At 42.5% G+C, this 23,066-nt stretch overlaps 1 protein-coding gene across 1 annotated transcript in view; it reads right to left on the bottom strand.

The window, feature by feature from the left end:
- Positions 1-23,066, bottom strand: part of SPPL2B (signal peptide peptidase like 2B) — an 859,053-nt gene that overhangs the window by 131,826 nt on the left and 704,161 nt on the right. Inside the window, exon 13 of the mRNA XM_044054743.1 lies at positions 17,293-17,453. Within this exon, the coding sequence (XP_043910678.1) occupies positions 17,293-17,453 (161 nt within the window). The remainder of the gene's footprint in view (positions 1-17,292; positions 17,454-23,066) is intronic.

The following is a 23,066-nucleotide window of genomic DNA, read 5'->3' as shown; positions in this document are numbered from 1 at the left end:
ACCCATTTGTCTTTTGTGATGATGTGCCAATTGTCTGCAAAAAGTGCAAGTTTTCCTCCCAAGGGAGCTGCCAAGAGTGATTTGCTTGATTGTTTTCTGATAGTTTGAGACCTGTCTTCTCCTGCTTTCTGGGTTGTGGCACCCCATTGTCGTGGCTTGTAAGAGCCTTGTGGCTGACCTCTGCCCCTTCGGCATCTGTATTTGCCCCTCTGAGGTCTGTCAGAAGTTGGAAAGGACCAGTTTTTGGTTGGCCAATTTCTGCTGAAACGAGGGGGTTGGACCTGTAAAAAAATCCTTGACCGTCTGCATAGATTTTGCCTTATCCTCCATTTTCTTTAAAACCTCTTCTGCTTTCACACCAAATAAAACATCCTGCTGTAAGGGTGCATCCAATAACTTTGCTTTAACATGATCAGGTAAAGTTTGTTCTTTTAACCAGGCATGCCTACGAATGACAGACCCTGTTACAGCTGCTCTGCAAGAAGCTTCCAAGGAATCAAATCCACATTGCAAAGTATGTGTTCCCACTTGTTCTGCTGCATGCAACAAATCTTGCATTTCCTTGTAATCAGGCTGCTCTGTATGAGTGCTCATTTTTTTGTTTTAATTGAGACAAATATTGTTGATATTTCAGCATGTGAAACTGGCAGTTTAAGGTCCTCATAGCTAGAGTAGCTGAGGTATATACTTTCTTTCCCCATCTGTCTAGTGATCTAGAATCCCTTTCATACGGTACAGGATTTTTAGCAATAGAGGCCTTAACCCCTTTGGGACCCTGGGAAATGGTTTCTGGGTCAGCAACAGGGCTTTTATATAGGAATTTATGTGAGTCAGAGACTCTGTAGTATCTGTCTGGTTTGGCTGGTGCAGGCGGTAATGAATCTGGGTTAAGGCTAGATTCTGAATAAACATCATCCACAATGTCTAACACAGGTGGAATAGCAAGGGGTCTGTGCTGGGGTAGTAAGAGGAACTCTCGGAGCCTTTCTTAGAATCAGAGTAATCCTGGCCTTCCCAGTGGAAATGTTCCCTCATGGTATGTAAAGTTTCCCCAAAAGAGTAGTCTTCTGGGAGAGATGCTGAAGGAATAGACTCTCTTCAGCATCAGAGTCTTCATAAGGGGGAAAAGAGTACTCCTGTTCCTCAGAAGAATCTGAGGTAATGGAAACCTGGTCAGAGGAAGCGTAGTCCTCCTCCTGTCTAGGCGTTTTGTCAGGTGGGGGATGGGAACCCCTGATTAGGGTAATTAAGTCTTCGGCCATCTTAAGCATCTGTTTCTTAGGCATGGGGCCTTGCACTGGAGACTGCTGTACAGGCTTCCTTACATTTAATGGAATTTTCAGTTTTGCAAAGGATTTAATAGTAAGTGTAGTCGGTCTGAAGACACCTTCAGCAACTGACGGCCTTTCAACTGCACCAGAGTCCCCCATCAGCCATGGAGTCGGAAGGGCCTAAAGATAAAGGCTCTGGAGGCCCTGCAATCTCCACTTGGGAGTTGGATGCAGGCTGGGGTTCTAAATCAGAGGTCGTCAGGGGCTGCGTAGGTGCCTCACTGAAAACCGGAGAACCAGCGACTGGCCTAGCAGAGGCCTCGGTGTCTGGTTTGGGTCTCGGCTGCCTGTCCTTATCTTTGCGCTTTTTATGCACCCCAGTCATCGGTTGCTCAGATGGCATGGTATAATTAAATTTTCTACCAAAATAATGTCGGGCGAAATCAAACCAACGTTTAATAGTTTGTTTATTAAACCTAGCACAAAACCGACAACCTGTAACATCTGGACCTAGGCAAGGGATACAATAAGAATGAAAATCTTTATGAGGTATTTGCTTCCCACAAGAAATGCAATTATTAACTTTTTCTGACTTTGGACTGAGGCAAGAAAAGGTTCCCCAATGGGGTATTTAGCTTTACTGAAGACTTCGGTCTGAAATTCGATTTGAAAATGTCAGGAGTCGGCCGACCGGCATTTGCGAACTGCTGCTGCTTCGGGCACCGCGTGACAAGAAAGACTGAAGAAAATGGCATCAGCTGCCTCTTATACCCCTGTCGCATTGACGTCAGGGAAGAAGCAACAGCAACCGACGCCAGACCAAGACTTTGGAACTCGGGCCGACTGCGGGACCGCCTGACGGCAGATAACCCAAGTGTGATGACTGCAGCAGTGTAACACGAACATCTGCAGCACCAGGAAAACATCAGTTTTCCAACAAGAATGTGATATAAAATAACTTGAGCAAGAGGGAGTGTATAAATTTGGGAATTGATGAAGGATCAACAAAACAAACAAATCTGACCAGATGACCAGAACACAGTAAGGAATACTTTAGAAGACTTACATTAATTCTGAAAACAGCGTGGACATCTAGGAACAAAATCCAGGTTATAAACCAATTTGCACTTCCTGTCCTAACTTACAGTTTTGGAGTGACTGACTGGCCCCAAAACGTGTTGGACAGATTAGACAGGAAAACAAGGATGTGTCATGCTCACCAAATGATTTATAAAAATCTGTGCATGCCCAGATTATATATTCCCCATTCCAAAGGAGATATGGGCCTCCTTGAAATTGATTGCATGTATAGATCTGAAAATGTGGGACTCAACACATATCTGCGGACCTCACAAGACCCAAATGTAGTGAAAGTTCTGAAACATGAGGAGAATAAATCTAAGATGACTTCTCTTCTTAATTTAGCAGAAGCATATTGGCGTCAAGCAAGAATGGAAATCAAACCAGAAGTAGATAAAAAAAATCAGGCAGCAAAGGAATGTGCCAAAAAACAAAAGAAAGAATATAAGGTGAAGGACAGATGAGAAGGCAAGAAATGTGGAAAAAGCAGAAATACAGTTGCAAGTACAGAAAACATCTGGAAGAACCTCATGTTGATCAGAAACAAATGCAGGAATGATTAAGGATAGGCAAATTTAAACCAAGAGATGAAAAGTTAATACTGGCAGCCCAAGATAGTGAGCTACGTACATGCTGGTTTAGAAAGTCCATTGAACATGTGGGAGAAACAGACAAATGTAGGTTTTGTAAAACCGAACTGGAAACAGTCGCACACCTTGTTGCTGGTTGTGACATACTAATGGCAGAAGGACTGTATACTGAAAGGCATAATAATGTGGCAAGACTGTTGCACTGGGGATTGTGCAAACATTATGGTACTGAAGTGGCTGAAAAACACTGGAAACATGAGCCACAAAGCATCACAGAAAATGTTTATATCTCATGGGATCATCCATTACCAACAGTTCAAAAGCTAGATGCTAGAAAACTGGATATAGTGGTCCAAGAAAAGACAAAAGTAGCACTGATCAATGAAATCACCACACCCAGTGACTACAGTGTCTTGCACAGACAGAGACAAAGTCATAAAATATCAGGATTTGCAGGCAGAAATGAGAGCAATGTGGAAGAAAGATACCCAGACAGTTCCAATAGTAAGAGCAACAGGTTTTATAAAAAAAGAATCTACAATCATATTTAGATATGTTACCAATCCATGTAACCCTGTACAAATTGCAGGAGTCACAACTTGGCAAATTGCGGGTGCTATGAAAAGCACTTTTGGTTGACATCAAAGACTGAAACAATAGTAATTTCACAAACTTTAATCGTACTTTGACTTAGGAATGGGGTCCACTCCCATCATGGTATAAGAAACCCAAAAGATTTGGGAGAAATTAAAAAAACAAACACTTTTACATTTATGTATACTTTGAGGGGCTCCCTGCAGTAAGCAACACTGGGAAACATATACAAAAGCACCCTAACTAAAAAAAATTGAGGACAGGAACAAAAACAACAGACTCCAAATGAAGCAGTATGTTTCAAAAGGACTAATGCTGCAGCCAGCTAAGGGCTAAAAGAAGATGATTGGTAAAGGCACGCAAATGGCCATGATAAAGATGACTGCAATGGACAAACTCCTAAAACAAGCACTGGCAGCAGATATAAACCTGAAAGATTGCAGTCTGCCATGTTCAAACACTTGAGATCCAAATAATGGAAGAACACAATGTAATTTGCAATCTAACTGGAAACAATCTACTTGGTAACTGTCAAATATTCCAAACACAATACAAAGAGGGCAAAAAACAGTCCTTTCTAACTTTATGGGACAACCCAAGACTGAGTCTATGTGCACATAAATGGTATGACTACAGATTAACCATACACACATCATGAGGGAGGCAAATTAACTGGCCTTTATCAGGTGGCGTGTGTGGAGTTATAACGTTACTGTCTAGCTGCAAATAAATATGTCATATCATACACATTCATTCTAGAAACTCTAACTGAAGACCTCAGTGGTGACCAGAAGCTTATTCCCAGTGTCCAGTTTGTATACAGAGTTTTCTGTAAAATTGTACACAAAATACATCTGCAGAAGTGAAGAAACAGATTTGCTTTCAAGACTTCAACAAAGTATAACTTGCAGTTAGAAAAAAAGTCCAGATACAAGTGGCATGACTAAGTGTGCAGTACAGCGCATTTCTGCATGTCGCTCGGGAAAGCCTTGAGCATACTTACACTTCCATCACTTTTCCCAAGGAGACTGGAAAGAGGAAGAATAATTACTCCGAGCCTAGAAAGCCAGGGTCACTTATCTTCCATCTGCATCTTTAAAAGGGGATAAGGTCACGCACTGGTTAGAGATGTAAAGACAGTGAACCTGCAGACTTGTATGAAGCATTAAAGATGGACATAACAGCTTATGGTCTAAGAAACCATGAAAACAAGGTACACTTAACACAAGCAGATTTGACCTTATGTTGTGGATGTGTACACAGCAAGCAAAACTACAAGTACATAGATAAAAGCATTAATTGTGGAGAGAGGTATCTGTAAGATACACTGAGTTAAAAAGGCATACTGAGAAAATGATAATGCATTCTAACAGTAATGGATATGAAAAAGCAGTTTCATGTGAGAATGCAATATAAGACGTCTATGGACATCAGTGCTCTACCCCAGAAAACAAAGAGTAATGGAGGAAAAAAAAAAAAAAGACGTCACAAGGTGGGCAGAAAATATTGTGCAGATGAAACTCAAGCCTTGTGTTAACACATTTGGCAAAGACCTGTAAGAGAAAAAACAAATGCAACAGAATCTACATGTGGTTGAATGTAAATAAGAAAATGAACTGACTGGTGGCACAAACTGATAATCCGAAGCCTGATAATGCATCAAAGATACTGTGCGTCATGTAGCTGGCAAGAAATGCTGATAATTAATTAGCAAAATGCTGAATTCAAATGTGCAAAGTGTAATAATTTGTCTAAAGATACTTTTGAAGCACTGAGCACTGGGTTGAAAGGCAAGGAAAATAGAGCTGTGTGTATACGGTCAACTAATTCAGGGTCCACTATGAATAATCACATCTCGTTTATATGATGTGCAATTATTCAAACCCAAAACATCTAAAACCTTGGAAGGCTCCACAGGTTCACAGTAAAACTCAAAGCTGCAAAACAACAATGAAAAAATGTTTGCAAGAGATAAGCCCCCATGCACCCTCAACTATGCGGGCAAGCCACACACCATAAGGCTATATACTTCAAAAATATTATTTGGGCAAAGTTACCTCCTTAAATCCATGGTTCATAAACTTTGTTACCTGATCAATTACACAAACTTTTTTAAAAATGTCAATACTTTGTGCCTAGTGCATTTCAATTGGTATATTATTCCGTAAGACAGTCATTTTATACATTCATATGAAGGACTAGTCTAGCTGCCCTTGTGGGCCATTTTAAGCCTAGCTAGTTTTCCTTTCAAAGGTGAGGATAAAATATTTTACTTGTTTTTTTTTTTTGAAGTAAACACCTTAACCATTACACCAACCCCAGCCCTTGTACAACTTATTTTAGTAGTTACACTTGGGCATCAGGGTCTTAACAGTGCATGCATTTAGTTTTAAACTTCATAGTATTGTAGCTGAATGTTTTACTACACTTGCATATCCAATTAATACATACAATGTAATATAAGGTCATGAAAGGTTTTATAAGTTAGTAATAATTTACATAATGAAAAAAACACTTCAATGCCTGCATCTGTTATTATAATTAAGGTCCTTAACTAATAACATGCTTTTGGTAAATCTTTGCTTTAACTTCTCTAATTGCCCAAAACTACAAGCAAAAAAAGCAAATTAGATTCTAAAATAGGTTTAATACAAGTCATATGCATCACTCATCTCTGGTGGAAAGATTTTTAAAAAGATAACCCATATGTTTAGTTGCTTTAGTACAAATAAATTTAATATGCATATTAAAGGATAATTTTGATGTCATAATAATCGGACATTTACACTGGTTAACTTCAGTTAGTGGCATAGGTACATTTTTACTGAAATACATGATTTTACATTCATCATGGCCAAACTTCATTCTATATCAACAGCTCATTTGTAGTAGGTTATCAAATGAATTTGTTTCTCTGGGGTGAGGTAAGTCATCCAGGAAGTTGTATTCAAGCTTGCTCCCAGGAATATAATTTGTTGACAGGGTACCAGGTGTGATTTCTTTTCGTTTATGGTGCACCCCAGACAAGTTAGAACCCTTTGAACAAAGGCCAGATGATTCAAAAGTATGTCTTGGCTTTCTTCCTGAATTAGACAATCGTCCAGGTATGGGTATATTTGAATATTTCTTTGCCTGCAAAATGCAATAACTGGAGCCAGGCACTTAGTGAATACCCTGGGCACAGTAGATAAGCCAAAGGGCAGTGCAGAGAACTGATAGTTTGTGTAGCCTGCTTTGAAGTGTAGATATCTTCTGCAAGATTCCCTGATTGGGGTGTGCAGGTATGCTTCTTTTAAATCTAGTGTTGCCAACCAGGCATCTTTGCCTAGCATAGGAAGTAATTGGTGAAGAGTTAGCATCTTGAATTTTGGAATCTCCAAAAAGGTGTTTAGAGTAGACAGGTCCAGGATAGGGCGCCATGAATGGTCTTTTCTGGGTACCAGGAAAAGTCTCGAGTAGAAACCTTGCCCCTTTTCCTCTTCTGGTACCAGTTGAATAGCTCCCATGCTTGAGAGAAAGTACTTGTTTTTGGGCCTCTGCCCACTGATTTGGGGGTAGGTCCGGCCACCCGCCTGGTGTTGACAACGTGTGGAAGTGAAATCTGTATCTCTGGGACACTATATTTAAAACCCATTTGTCCTGGGTAATGAGTTCCCAATTCTTTGCATGAAGAGCAATCCTTCCCCCCAAAAGGGGCAATCAGTTGATAAGTGCTTGAAATTTTAAAAGGAAGTCATTGAGACAGTTTACCATAGGGGGAGTCTTATTACTCCCAGATTAGGAAGTGGAGGCCCCCCCACTGCTTAGTCCTGTGTCCCCTGGGACTGAAACCTGGCATTTTTGCTGTGTCTGGCCTTGGCTTGAGAAGACCTAAGAGGGGTTGGAAAGGACCAATTCTTAGAGGGCCAGTGCCTGCTAAATCTAGGAGGATGAACTTGTAAGAAATCTTTAACAGTTTGCAAAGATTTAGCTTTATCTTCCATCTTTTTAAGAACTTCCTCAGCCTTGTTGCCAAACAGGCAGTCCTGATTTAAGGGAGCATCCAACAATTTAGCTTTAACATGATCAGGAAAAGGTTGCTCCTTAAGCCAAGCATGCCTTCTGAGCACAGACCCAGTAACAGCAGCCCTGCAAGAGGCCTCTAATGAATCAAAATCACACTGCAAAGTACGTTTTCCAACTTGTTCAGCAGAATGCATTAAATCCTGTAATTCTCTATTTTCCACACAGTCAGCAATCAACATCATTTTCTGTTTAAGCAGTCCAATAACATGTTGCTGATACTTTAACATATGAAACTGGCAGTTTAGAGCCCTAATGGCCAAGGCTGCAGATGTGTAAACCTTCTTATCCCATCTATCCAGCGCCCTGGAGTCTCTATCAAAAGGGGTAGGATTTTTAGCAGTAGAAGCCTTAATGCCCTGTGAAATGGTCTCTGGATCTGCAATAGGATTTTTAAAAAGGAACTTGTGGGTCTCAGAGACCCTGCAGTATTGGTCAGGTTTTCGGGGAGCAGGAGGCAAGGAATTAGGGGCCAAACTAGATTCCGAAACAGCATCATCAACAATGTCTAGTACAGGAGGAATAGCTAAAGGCCTATGCTGAGGTAGGAGAAAGAAATCCCTAAGCCTCTTTTATGAATCAGAAAAATCCTGGCTTTCCCTTTGGAAATGCTCCCTTAGAGTATGCAAGGTTTCCCCAAAAGAAAAATCATCAGGAGGGCATGGAGTCCTCTGCATCAGAATCTTCATAAGTAAAATAGGGCAAATTCAGATCATTAGACGAATCAGAAAAAACAGAATCTTGATCAGAAGGATTCATAATCAACTTCAGTCCTAGGCCTCTTAGAAGGGGGGGGGGGTGGCTACCCCCATTAGAGTTATTAGATCTTCAGCCATACTTGTTTTTTAGGCATAGAGGCCTGAGCATGTGGTCTGGGCATCATATTTTTAGGTATGGTTCAAGATTTAGGCCTAAGTAAAGAAGGCGTCGGTTTAATATGCAAGTCCGTAGGCCTGAATACATCCTCAGAAGCCGGTGCCTGCACAGCGGCTCCAGACCCATCCAAGGTAGAGACATCCGTGGGTTCCATAGTTGAAGCATCTTGCGGCATACAGGACTCCGAATGGGTCTCAGTAGAGGCCTGCGAATCAGAAGTTGCAGGTATCAGGGGCTGTGAAAGCAACAGAGTACCGGCGAACTGGCGACCGGCTTAGGAGAAGCGTCGTCGGCAGTTTTGGACCTGGGCGGCCTGTCTCTGTCTTTATCCTTGCGTTTTTTCAGAATCCCGGTAGTCGGATGGTTAACCGATGACATTTCTGGATAATTAAACCGAGAATCGAAATATTTAGAGGAGAAAATATACAGACGGATAGTGCGCCGATTAAATAAAGCACAAAACCGACAGCAAGGTACGTCGTGGTCAGGGCCTAGGCAAGTACTACAGCACGAATGAAAATCTTTATGAGGTATTTGCTTTCCACAAGTAATACAATTATTAACTTTTACTGACATTGGTAAGGAGCAAGAAAAAGTTTCCCCAACGGGGTACTTGGCTTTAGTTGAAGACTTCAGTTCTGAAACTCTAAAACGAAAATTTCAGGAGTCAGCCGACCGGCACTTGTGAACTGCTTCTGCTTCAGGCACCTCACGGCAATAAAGAATGATGCAATGGCATCGGCCACATTTTTTATACCCCTTATGACCTGACGTCATGGAAGAAGGGACAGCAACCGACGCAGGACCCAAGACTTTGTTAATCAGGCCAACTGAGGACTACCTGGAAGCAGATAACCCAAATGTAATGACTGCAACAGCGAAACACAAAACATCTGCATATATTAACAGACAGACACAATTAGGAAGGCACAGGTTTCTTAGACTTCCATAGAAGGTGCGATAAACATGAGCAATGATCTGTTACTGTAAGATCAGACATAAGAGGAGCAAAAGAAGAAAACAATACAGCTACTAAACAGATACAGACAACATAATTTCAAGTTAAACAACAGGAAAGATAAAACACGTGATAAGTCTGAAATAACAGTCATATTCTTGAATGAGAGTGAGTCTGACACCTGATGCAAAAAAAAAAAGTCAACAAAACAAGAAGACAGGCAGTCAAATACACAAGTTTCTAGAAATGATGCAGCATAACACAAATTCTGTACCCAAGTCTTAAGATAACGCATGTAAGAAAGCTGTTACACCAAGATATATTCTAAAAATGGATCTAAGGAATATTTTTGAAATGCTCAAAGAATCTAGTTGCAAATGCAATAAAGTTAAAACATTACCATGTGAATAAGCCAGCAGTCTTGCAAGCAGATGCCAGTCAGAATGGTACAGGAGATGTGATCCCAAGACAGAGAACAGACCAGATGCCTATGGGTCAAGACCACTTACAAATCAGACGGCTCTGTGCTGTAGATGAATAAAGCCCTGATTACATTGAAAATGACCCAAGTTCTAGTACCAACTTGAGTATCTGTAGCAGCTGGCCAAGGCAGATGGAAGTGAGTGGCCACTGTTGACTTGCCTATCCAAGTGGGAGGGAGGTGTGTTGGCTCACCATAAAGGGTGACACCTAGCAAGACCACAAGGCATTATCCATTGTAGAGAAAGATTTGAGCCTGCATGGTGCTTAGAACAAATAAGCCATGGGGAATTTAACACACACAGCCATGCTGTCCTTCAGGGGGACTGCAACAGCAGACTTGTCAAAGCTGCTGAAGAAGAAGGGGTGCTTCTAAAGGGAAATTATAGACTCATAAGTCTGACCAGACTCATCTGTAACGTTATGGAGTCAGTATGGAATGAATACATAAAAACAATCTACAAATTTTCGACTCAAGCTAGTCTGGATTTGTTATGGGTAGATCCTGCCTACTTAACCTGGTTGATTTCTTTAACTCATTACATCCGAGTGATGCCTCCAGGTGCATCTGCAGTTAACTCCTACTAACTCATCTAGGCATCAAATATTGCTCGTCATATTTTGCATCATAGTTAGTGCTGTCAACTCACAGTAAGAGGTTCTCCTGTTCGATTCTCTGCTGGAGCGCCTTCTGTGTGGAGTTTGCATGTCCTCCCCATGGTCGTACGATGTTTAAAGACATGCAAGTAGGTGCGTGCATGAATGGGTGTTGCCTTCTTTGAAGGTTGGGTGTCAGGCTGGCAACTTGGCACCGTAAAATCCACTGCCAATCATTAGTGGATCAGAGTTCCGCTGTGGCGGCCCCTAACCGGGAAAAGCCGAAAGACTAAGTTCCAAACCCATACTATGTACAAGGTTTTAAAAGATTTCATCTTAAAGCTTACACAATGGCAAACTCAACTGCATTAATATCTGACGACTGTCTAGTGCATGTAAAGAGATATTGACTGTTGTTTTTATGATATTAATTTATATAGATATAATTTTCATATTTTTCTAAATATCTCAACAGCAGACAGAACTCCTTAGCCTCATATGAAAGCTCTCAGCTAGATGAATGAAATGCTACTGGCAGCATATGTGTGTTAACCTGAGTGATTGCGGAGATATTGTAAGTTGTTTACAAAATATCACAAACATAATAGTTACTGTGTTTACTGTGACTTATAAAATTCAGTTTAAGACCTAGAATCTAAGAATACTACGACTATAAAAATAATTTGCGCTGAAGGGTTTGCCATTTATACTTCTTTCATAATCCCTATGGTTCCAGAGATATGAACCTTTGTTGAAATGTGAGGACATAATTTCATTCTATCAAAAGACTTAGGCTCCGCCCACTGGAAGCTACCATGCAAACTTCCTAAGGTCCATTGGATTGAATGAGTTAAGTTTTCTGAAGCAAAGGGTTAAGGCAAATCAGTACACACTACATTATCCAGACCATGCAAAGGTGCTCAGTACCATCCCACACGCAGATATCATAAACTATCCCATCTAAATGTCAACCACCAAGTAACTTACTGGATAGCAAACTGGCTCACCAATAGAGACCAGGAAATTACTGGGGAGCTGCTCTACCTTCTCCAAAAGGCATGTTACTTGTGATGTATCCCAGGGTTCAGTCCTTGAGGGACTTTTTTTTTTTTTTAGTTTTTTAGTATTTACTTCTTGGAGGTCAAAGCTAGTTTATGGCTGACCAAGTCTGCAGATGACTTAACATGGTGCCACCATAAACTCCCCAGAGGACACCAAGATCCTCCAAGAGGGGCTTTCCCAAACCAAATGCTGGAGTTAAAACTATGGACTAAAACTGAATGCCATGAAATATGTGACAGTAATCTTCAGCAAGACATGCCTTGGAACTATCACATTGACAACACACCCATAAATGGCCCAAAAGTTAGGAATCTGGGAACCAATATAGACAAAGAACTGTCCTTCAATCACTGCACATCTACTATTGTGGGAAGTGCTTTTTCAATGCACAGCTTATTACTAAGAGTACAGCATGCACATCCGGGGATGTGATAATTCCACTGTATTTGACATAACTTGAACACCCAACAATGGTTCTAAGAAAATCAAAGGTCTAAATCAGAAAACTATGCAGACATCAGAAAAGCCTTGTTCCTCTTCACACTGCTGAGATGTTAGCTCTGCATCATGTACAGGGACTCAGCAGACCCGATTCTGTCAGACCTACTGTACATTTGAAAAAACATTGGGGGCATAGATACCCCCTTAAGAGATCTAACTTTTGTTTGCTACATAAATAGAGCATGTTGGAGAGACAGGATACATATGACACAGAACACTTCTTTGGAACTGCTTTCCTCTCCACATAAAGCCAAGTCATTTCTTACACTACTCAAATCTAATCTGGATGAATGGATGGGAAACCATTGGTTTAGCACCCCTGTCCCACATCCACAGGGACAACATTCATACTGAAAATATAAGGGCCAAAACCTTCATGGAACTGTGCGGCTAGGCTACTAACGATCCTCAAGAATCAATAGCTTAGTAAGTATCTATGAGCCTAATGGTCTGGAATCCTGGCTGAAACAGAACAAGCAATTTACAGACATGCCATATTCAGTACATATAAGAACCGTTGAGGGAAAAATTACTACCATTCCCAGTGCCAAGAGATCAATGGAGATTTGACAGGCACCAATTTATTCTAATTCAGACATGTCACTTTGTTTTATTTGTGTAGATTACTACATCAGCTTCCCAGCCAAAACCAAACTGACAAACAGAAAATGTACATGTGTGATTAGTACATTAAAATCTATACTGCCAAGGCAGGGGGGGAAACATGACGTTCTCATCATATCTGACAATGGTCCATGCACTGAGGGAAAGTTGAAGACATATGGAAAATGAAGGGAAGGGTGGAAAGACATAAAAGATCCCTGGGTGCCATCTCTGGAAAAGAGTGTACATGGGCCACTGCTCTCTCCTTTGATTCTGGTGGTTCAAACGGTGTGTAATCGGCAGCCTGACATGTTTTGCTGCTCTGCTGCCATCAGTTTCACTTCCTTCAGATAAAGCATCAGGCTAGTATTGCAGTGAACCACATGCAGCAGCAAACCTCAACTTCTACCTTTTAGACCACTTGATCTGCCTAAATTCCTCCATACACGTCTCCCCAAATCTTTCACTGCTGCCTGTTAAAACACGTGTCAACATTGGTTCTACATCCCGTCAGATACATGAAACAAATTTGCTGAAGTGTACTGATCTAGGACAGCCCCTAATAGTCAAGCTGGATCAGTCTGCCTAACAGCTCCTTTGAATTATCAGTATGTCGGCTGTTGTCCTGGATATTGCAGTCTTCCAGAAAAAACTGCCAGGTTCTCCCCATGGCCTTCTCCACCATTGCTGTTAGGTAAAAGCTTGTAATCTTCTGGATTTGTCCTACCCCCTACCCCTTGGACAAGGTTACCACAGTTGTTACCTACCATTCTTCAGCTGAAGATCTATCAGTGGATCTGCCAACACAATCAGCACATTTCTAAGGACTCTGGTAGGCTGCCCATCTAGTCCTTCTAGGATATCCTGTGCAGCCGCACAGTTCCCTCTGAAACGCCTCCCTCACTATCCAAGATGTCAGTTTGCTCTTCTCTCCACTTCTGCCCTGTCTCCCTCACTGCATGGGAGCCACCTACTTGTTTTCCTCTGTGAACACTGAAGTACTCATTCAGTACTTCTGCATTCTCCTAGTCTTCTGTAATCTCTCATCTAGCTTTGTTTTCTCCTAGTCTTCTGCAATCTCTCGTCCAGCTTTGTTTTCTCCTAGTCTTCTGCAATCTCTCGTCCAGCTTTGGTGAACACTGAAGTACTCATTCAGTACTTCTGCATTCTCCTAGTCTTCTGCAATCTCTCGTCCAGCTTTGGTGAACACTGAAGTACTCATTCAGTACTTCAGCTTTCTCCTAGTCTTTTGAAATCTCTCGTCCAGCTTTGCTTAGCCCAGCTAGTTCTATCCCTCTCTCCCTTCTTTCTGCTTTGTACATAAAAAAGTCTGTTTTTATTTGGATACCCTCTGTTATCTCCTTTCCAGGTTTAGCCTTTGCATACCGCTCAACTGTACTTCATTTTGAGTCTCCAGTTCTATGCTCCATACTGACAGTGTAAGAAATGCATTGTTTTGTTTAAACCGATATCCATAGTAAATAGTACTGAATCATATTAATTCAAAAAATAACTCTTCTTAAATATTACAGAAAAAATTAATAACTATGCTTTGAGCTTCCTGGCCGTATAATAAATCCAAAATTTTGCCCATTTGTTCCCCACAGTTACTACTTCTCATTTTGGAGATGTACGGCTGAGAGCTATGTTCTGCAGCCTTCACCATCTCTGTTGCCTTTTTGCTAGCCTTCTTTTATTGTGCTCCCTTCCTCCATCTTCCTATCCCCTCCTTTTTACCTCTTGTAGTCACAATCATTTGCCCTAACTGCTGGCCTCATATTCTTATACAGCTACAATGGCTGCCCTCACTTTTCACTTCTTCCTCACACCACTGTCCATAGCCCTGAGTACTCCATCTTTGACTCGTTCCAACAGCCTGCTTGATTTGCTTCCAGTGTCCTCACTCAGCCCTGAGCACCACCTCTTGCAGTACAGCATTATCCATAATCTGTTACTCTCGCTCTTACCCAGCGGCTTAAATGGCAACATTCCATCACTGCTGCCCAACAGCGACTTAAACCCAGACGTCAAAGAACACCCTATTTACGGCTTAGGACCACATCCAAAATGCTGCCATTTCTGGTATACTACTGCCATCAGCTAACCGAACAATCATGGTCCAGGATCTCAATCAACTTGTTTCCTCTCTACCATGAAAGTTAGAATCAATCCCCTTAACAGTCCTGCTCCACTCCTTTTTCTCTCCAAGTCTTTCATTCTCTGACCTTGATATGTCTGAGAAATTGTACCCTGTATAATCCCTCCTCCTCCTCCCTTGATATGTCTGAGAAATTACACCCTGTAAAATCCCCTCCAGTCTCTAACCTCCCTTTTTTGTCTTAAATGTCAGGACTCTTATCCTAGCTTCTAATCCTGGATGCAGCATCCCTGCCTCATTCCTGGTCATTGGTCTTCTTCCACTCTAACCACACATCTGATGCCCTTCTTTGTGTAGACTGATGCTCCACCATCATCTCTCTCTCTCTCTACTCTGTCATTTCTGAACAACCTATACCCAGCCATCTTCATCTCCCACCCCTCTTGTCACTGGTTTGTACACTTCTGTGAAACAACCAATGTCCATCTTCCTCTCCGAGAACACTACTTGTACCTCTCCCAATCTTTATACCCAACCCCTTGCACTGCAGAGTAAGACCACTACTCAGTCACGGTCAAAATCACCCTTGTTTGTTTCCCTACTATGTTTACCACCTCTCTTTATTTTTACTGTGTTTTATACATCTTTTTTGCCTTCTAACTATTGGCTATATTACTTACCTCCCCCCTTCTGGCCACTGTAAGTCTCCCTCCCCCTTTCATCTTGGTTTACAGTCAGTCCCCCTTTCTACCTAATCTTAGTTTATAGGGACAATTGCTGAGACACGTTTCCTACCCAGCACTAAGCACTACTGTCCCTTCTGGCCTAAGACAGAGCCTGTCTCTTGCAAAGAACTGGTGTCTCTGCCAGGCTTTCCACCATTTTAAAACCGGTCTTAGAACAGAAGGAATCTTTTCTTCCCTTGCTCACTGCCACAGCTTGTCATTGCACTCCCTAGCTCTCTCCGAATGCTACCGCCAACACACTCTTCTGACATCTACCTACTGTCTCCCTGGCTTTGCTTGCCGCCACTTCATTTCTCTCTCCTGTCAGACAGACAATGCCTACATGCTCTCCAACATGCATCCACCCTCTCCCAATGCTCACTTCAGTCACCTCCCATGTTTTACTAGCCCAAAGTACAATTTTCACTGAAATCTGGCCTCTCTCTTCTCACTTACCAAAACTCGCTCTCCTTTTTTTGTGACTGACTCAATCACCCAAATCGCTCTTTTCGTTCTCCACAGTAGCTCTCCTTTCACTTGCTTCCTTCCCCATGCCACTGCCTCTACCTGCAAACGTTCTCCACCCTTCCAGCTTACATACATAAATACTTAGCCATATTCACAATTTTATCTTACTTAACTAACCTAATTTTTCATCCAAGCACACTCTTTTCTTCCCACTTTTCCCCCTCTTCTCCCCTCCTTCCCATTTTTTTCTTCATCTCTTCTCCCCTCCTTCCCACTTTTTCTTCATCTCTTCTCCCCTCCTTCCCACTTTTTCTTCATCTCTTCTCTCCTCCTTCCCACTTTCTTCATCTCTTCTCCCCTCCTTCCCACTTTCTTCATCTCTTCTCCCTTCATCTTTCTCTTCTTCTTTCCTTGCTCCTTTCCATAATGACAGATTTGCTTCATACTCACTCTGTTCTTTAAGATCTTATTGCCCAACCTTTACCTCAAGTAAAATGTCATTAATTGGTACATTTAGATGGTTAAATTCTCTGTTACTGTCTGATCTTTCATGTAAATACAGTATGCTGTTAACTTGGTGCCTGTTTTTATATCACTGCAATCTCATTATGTGCATACATTTTTTTTCATGTGCAGCTATCTTGTGTGGAACTTGTATCCCTGGGCCACTACCGAAAAGGGTCTTTTAAGCCCAGTCAGACTTCTCCAGTAAACAAAGGCAAATACATACATTTCCTCTTGTACTTCCACCATTCTCTGACTTTTTCACTGTGTGCATCTGCGACCTGCCTCCTTACAGTACATGTAAACGCCTCCCTTATGCATACTGTGCTCTTCATACAAGAGATGTCCACTGCTGCCTCTTTTGCTCCCTGCCTTTCCCTTCTCCCCAAGTGTTCCCTCCTGCCCACCTATGGTACTGGTTTCTGCTTAGCCATGTCTAGCTCCATCTTTTCATCACTTGTCAGTACTCTTTGCATCACTCCTCCCACCCAGGCTTTCTTCTGCCCACCCTCCCTTTCCTGGCTGAAACTTCCACTTTGTTCCTTCAACTTGTTCTATGCATGAAGTATTTCAGAATGGATTTACTTGTGTTTATGTCATCTTTTTCTAACAAATGGTCTTACAGTTTTAAGGAACTGGAATATAAACTCTCTTATGATTAAACAAAAATGTACATAACCAGCAAGGACCAGATAACACAATGACGTTCTGGCATGATACAGAGATATTGTAACATAATACTGCAGTGTTACTCAACTTTATTTCTAGTTAGGGATTACATTATTAGTACTGTTGAAGACACTCATATCAAACTGGTATTCACCACAAAGCCGCTGCCGTTCCAGAACATGGAGAGCTCCCGTCGCCACAAAGCAACTCCAAGGCTTGTGAGGAGGGTACAAGGAACTAGGTAGAGTAGAGCTGGCTGGCCAACCTGCATCACTGCCAGAGCAACGAAAGTCACCAAAAGTCCAATACCATATGCTAGATAAGAGAAAAGAAAGATGGGTTACAAATACTGCTTTAAATTAAAAAGCCTGCAGTTCATTTAGCAGTTCATATAATCACACAGAGCTAAAACAGCGTATCTGAAAGAAAAGGAGAAACATTTCTGAAGGAAGATCCAGTAGGGACAATTTCACCACAAAAGAAAACTATTCCCCAGAAAGTCAGCTTTAAAACAAACAGTAAAGTAGTGCTATACAATTTCACAACAAGTAAACAGTGCCAGTTAAAATCACAAGTACTCAGGAAGACCAGCTAGATAAAAGTGACAAGTAATTTGTGATGCACAAGACCAGAAGCTGAGGTACAGTCATCAAGTGGGCTGTTTTCATAAACATTCCATTCTACCAAGCCCCTCATCTGTACCCACATGAATGAAATGGAGAACATCGATGTCTGTGCAGTAACAAACCTGGCTCAAGGCTCCGGAGAGCACCACAGCACTACCAGGTTATAACTCATACCATGCGTTTCGGCCCCAAAACTCAGACCGAAGCACAAAAGGAGGGGGAGTATCTATATTCAAAGATACCTACACCTCCAGGTCAGTGGCACTGCACGAAGCATCGGAAACCATCCATGTGCAACTAACAGCGGGCAAAACTGCCTTTCAGTTTGTAGCCTGCTACAGAACACCCTCCCTATTGCAAGAACCCCACTTGGCATTCCTGAGAACACTGGAGAATATGAAGGTCTCTCCAAACACTATGTTACTGGGTGACTTCAACTACCCAAACATTGACTGGGAAAACTACTCAAGCCCAAACACCCTCGCCCAACGGTTCCTTGAATTTATAAACTCGCAATGGAACAACTGGTCACCACTCCCACAAGAGGGAACAACATATTGGACCTGGTCATCACCAACATGGGGACTCTATGTTCCACACCAGAGGTAAACCCCTCATTGGTAAGATCAGACCATAAACAAATTTCCCTGGACATCCATATCCCATCCACACCCCCAGCCAAGGAAATCACTGTAAAGAATTTCTCAAAAGCCAACTTTGCACTTCTCAAGACTGAGGTGGAATCCTTCAAAGCCCCTGGGCCAGAGGATAATACAGCCCTAGCCACAGAATCCTTTACAAATGCATTCTATGAGCACCTGCAGGAATGCATGGATCGAGGAGGAAGCTACTACATCACAGAGCAAAATCCCAAAAAGGGAAGGCATCACTGATCAGTATTAGCAAGAAACTTCGATCCCTCATAAAATCATCAAAGGCCAGTTTCGAAAGAAAAATTGCCCTAGACACTAAAGATAATCACAAGGCCTTCTTTAGTTATGTCAGGAACATAGGCGGAAAAGTACAGTTTTGTACCTACCATAAATGTAGATGTTCGAGTGCTCATACAGCTGCAGTCATAACAGATGGGTTATCCTGCCGTCAGGTGGGTCCTCGGTCGGCCGAATTCCAAAGTCTAGGTCCGGCATTGGTTGTAGTCGCTTCTTCCCTGACGTCAGTGCGGCAGGGGTATAAAAGAATCAGCCAACGCCATCTTCTTCAGTTTTCCTTGCCCCAGATGTCAGGTGCCCCCAGAAGGAAGGCAAAACAAACTTATGTAGTCATGCAATATAGAATAATCAAAAAACAGTAGTTTGCAAGCAAATACACCATAAAAGAATACCCCAAATAGGTTGTATGAGAAGGTGTTTGTCATAAGGCCTGTCCTAAGAGGGGATGGAGGGAGGGAAACCTGGACTGCAGCTGTATGAGCACTCGAACATCTACATTTATGGTAGGTACAAAACTGTACTATGTTCATCGTGCATACAGCTGCAGTCATTACAGATGGGTAGAATCCCAAAGCTAAGTAGGGGTGGCAGGCACTAAGTGGAACTAGGAGGAGCCAGGATGCCCTGCAAGACTGCTGTGGCAAATCCCGCTCTAGATTTTGAGTAAAATGGAAGGTGATAGTGCACTGAACTCCAAGTGGCTGCTTCCAAAATGTCCTTGGTAGGGACCCCCCTGAGGAAAGCTGCAGAGGTAGCTGTGGCCCTTGTGGAGTGGGACCTGATGCTTGAAGGCACAGCTTTTCCATGAAATGAGTAACAAAAGCGTATGCAGTGGGCTATCCATTTTGAGATTGTCTGTTTGGAGATAGCCTTTCCTTGAGCACCTGTAGCATAGGACACAGAGTTGCTCGGATTTCCTGAATGGCTTTGTCCTGTCCAAATAATAACGTAGTTGTCTGTGAATGTCCAAGGAATGCAGTAGTCTTCCCCCTTTGTTTTGTGGGTTAGGGTAAAAGGTAGGTAAGTGGATAGTCTGATTCAAGGCTACACTGAATACTACCTTTGGCATAAAGGTAGGGTTGGTTCATAAGGAAACTTTGTCCTGATGGAAAATGATAAAAGGTTGCACAGCCATGAGGGCCTGTAGTTCCGAAACCCTGCGTGCTGAGGTGATAGCCAGAAGGAAGGCTGTTTTCCATGACAAATATTGTAGTTCTGTTGAAGCAGCTGGCTCAAATGGAGGACGGGTCAGTTTTTCCAAAATGAAGTTGAGGTCCCAAGCAGGGACTGGTGGTTTCCTTGGGGGTTTTATATTCTCAGCCCCTCTGAGGAACTGTCTTAAGAGAGGATGAGAGAATAAAGGAGGATCCGTGTTGTATTGTGCAGAAATGGCTGAAGCATGGATTTTGATGGAGGAGAAGGAAAGTCCACTGTTTAACATCTCAGCTAGGTACTGTAATATTTGAGGTATATTTATTACCCAGGGATTCTGGCCCTTTTTCTGATTCCAGGCACAAAACCGCTTCCATTTGGCGGAGTAGGCTTTTCTAGTGGAAGGTCTTCTGGCCTCCAAGATGACATCCTGCACCTCCTTGGAGAGGAGGGTCTGTTGTGAAATCAAGGGATTCTCCATGCGGCTAGATTTAGGATTTTGAGCTGGCTGTGAAGAGTTTTGAAGTTGTGATGGGACAACAGAAGAGGCACTAGAGGTAGGATCCATGGTGGGGAATGCGTCAGGCTCTTCAGGAGTGGATAACAGTGTTGTCTTGGCCAGTCTGAAGCAATGAGAATCATTTTTGGCCTCTCTGCTCTGGCTTTTAATAGAACTTTGGGCAGCAGAGGGAGAGGCGGAAAGGCATAGACCGTCAATGTTGTCCAATTGAAGGAAAGTGCGTCCACTTTCCAGGCCTGTGGATGATAGGTCCTTGTACAAAATTTTCTCAGTTGGTAATTTCTGTGGGTAGCAAAGAGATCTATGTCTGGCTGTCCCCATGCCTGTGTTATCTTTGCGAAAACTTGAGGATGCAACTTCCATTCATGTGGATCTGTCATATTTCTGCTTAGGCTGTCTGCCAGTGTGTTTTCCTTCCCTGGCAGGAATTGTGCCTGAAGTTGGATTTGCAATTCCAGAGCTGTGTTCCAAAGGGTCATAGCTAGTCTGCACAGGGGGTATGAATGAGTTCCCCCCTGTTTGTTTATGTACCACATCACTGTGGTGTTGTCTGTCCTTATCACTAGCTGGCCTGGATGCAGTAGGTCTTTGAAGGCCATAATAGCATTTTGCACTGCTAGCATTTCCTTTTGGATGATGTGTAGGTGCTTCTCTTTTTGGGACCATTTTCCCTGAATGCACTGATCTTTCATGTGTGCCCCCCAGGTGTAGTCCGAGGCGTCTGTTGTGATGATTTGATTTGCTTGAGGTATGCAGAAAGGGAGACCTTTGTTTCTTTGGCATGCTTGAGCCCACCACAGAAATTCCTTTGAAGACATGGAATGAGTGGTATAATTGTTTCCAAACTGTGGCTGTGTTGAGACCATAAGTTTTTTAGGTACCATTGAAGCTTCCTCATATGCAGCTTTGCACATGGGATCAGCAGGATGCAAGATGCCATGAATCCCAGAGCCTGCAGGACTTTCCTTGCAGTCAGCCTGGTGAAGGTTGCCATTTTGCTGAAGTATTGAGATAGTTGCCCTTGTTTGTTTGGCGTGAGGTAAGCCATCTGGGTGTTTGTATTCAAGCTGGCACCCAGGAAAATTATTGTTTGAGAGGGTATTCATTTTGATTTCTTTTTGTTGACTGTGTATCCCAGAAAGTTCAACAGTCTTATTACAATCACCAGGTGTTTCAGAAGTATGTCCTTGCTGTCCGCTTGGATCAGGCAGTCATCCAGATATGGGTATATTTGTATTCCTTGAAGTCTGCAGAAGGCAATTACTGATGCCAGGCATTTCGTAAACACTCTGGGCGCAGTAGATAAGCCAAAGGGCAATGCAGAGAATTGATAATGGGTTGAACCTGCAAGAAATCTGAGGTATCTTCTGCAATCTTGTCTGATAGGGACATGCAGGTATGCCTCCTTGAGGTCCAATGTTACCAGCCAAGACTCCTTGCCCAGCATGGGAAGAAGCTGCTGTAATGTGAGCATCTTGAATTTTGGTACCTGTAAATATTTGATACAAGATCCAAAATAGGTCTCCAATCTTTGTCTTTCCTTAGTACCAGGAATAGTCTGGAATAAAACCCTTGACCTTGTTCTTTTGCAGGCACCTCTTGAATAGCTTTCATGTCCATGAGAGCTGAAATTTGTTTTTGTGCCTCTGCCCTTTGATTCTGTGGCAGGTTTGGCATGCCTCCCATTTTTGGAAGGGTGTGAAAGTGGAATCTGTAGCCTCTGTCTATAATGTCCAGGATCCATTTGTCTTTTGTGACAATATGCCAATTTTTTGAGAATAATGCCAGTTTTCCGCCTAAAGGTGCTGCCATTAAAGCTTTGCTTGGCAGGTAAAGGGGAAAGTCATTGTGTCTGCTTTCTGAATGACTGTGATCTATCTTCTCCACCTCTTGGGGTTGGTGCTTGCCATTGCCTGGCTCTGAATGATCCTTGAGATTGCCCTCTACCTCTCGGGTGCCTGTATCTGCCTCTGAGGTCTGTCCGTGGCTGGAAAGGACCAATTTTTTGAAGGTCAGTTTCTGCTGAAACGTGGAGGTTGTACCTGCAGGAAATCTTTCACTGTTTGCATTGATCTCGCCTTTTCCTCCATTTTCTTTAGTACCTCCTCAGCTTTAACACCAAACAATACATCTTTTTGAAGAGGTGCATCTAGTAATTTAGCTTTGACATGATCTGGTTAGGCTTGTTCTTTGAGCCAAGCATGTCTACGTATGACAGACCCTGTAACAGCAGCTCTACATGAGGCCTCTAAAGCATCAAAACCACACTGCAAGATATGTTTACCCACTTGCTCTGCAACAAATCCTGCAACTCTTTTAAATCTGGTTGCTCAGGTTGTGTCATTTTGCTTTTCAACTCAGATAATAAAAACTGTTAATACTTTAACATATGGAACTGACAGTTTAATGCCCTCATGGTTAAAGTGGCCGAGGTATACACCTTTTTCCCCCACCTTTCTAAAGCTCTGGAATCTCTCTCTGAAGGTAATGGGTTTTTAGCAGTAGAGGCCTTAATTCCCTTGGGACCCTGTGAAATAGTTTCTGGGTCAGCAGTATGGCTTTTGCATAGGAACTGGTATGAATCAGGAACCCGGTAATACCTGTCTGGTTTAACCGGAGCTGGAGGTAAAGCATCTGGGTTGAGGCTGGCTTCTGTGTACACATCATATAATATATCTAA

The sequence above is a fragment of the Protopterus annectens genome, chromosome 13.part0, assembly GCF_019279795.1.
Source record: "Protopterus annectens isolate FY-2018-M chromosome 13.part0, PAN1.0, whole genome shotgun sequence".
NCBI classification, from domain to species: Eukaryota; Metazoa; Chordata; order Ceratodontiformes; family Protopteridae; genus Protopterus; species Protopterus annectens.
The sequence above is the reverse complement of the archived record's forward strand: the minus strand, read 5'-3'. Positions and strand labels throughout refer to the sequence as shown.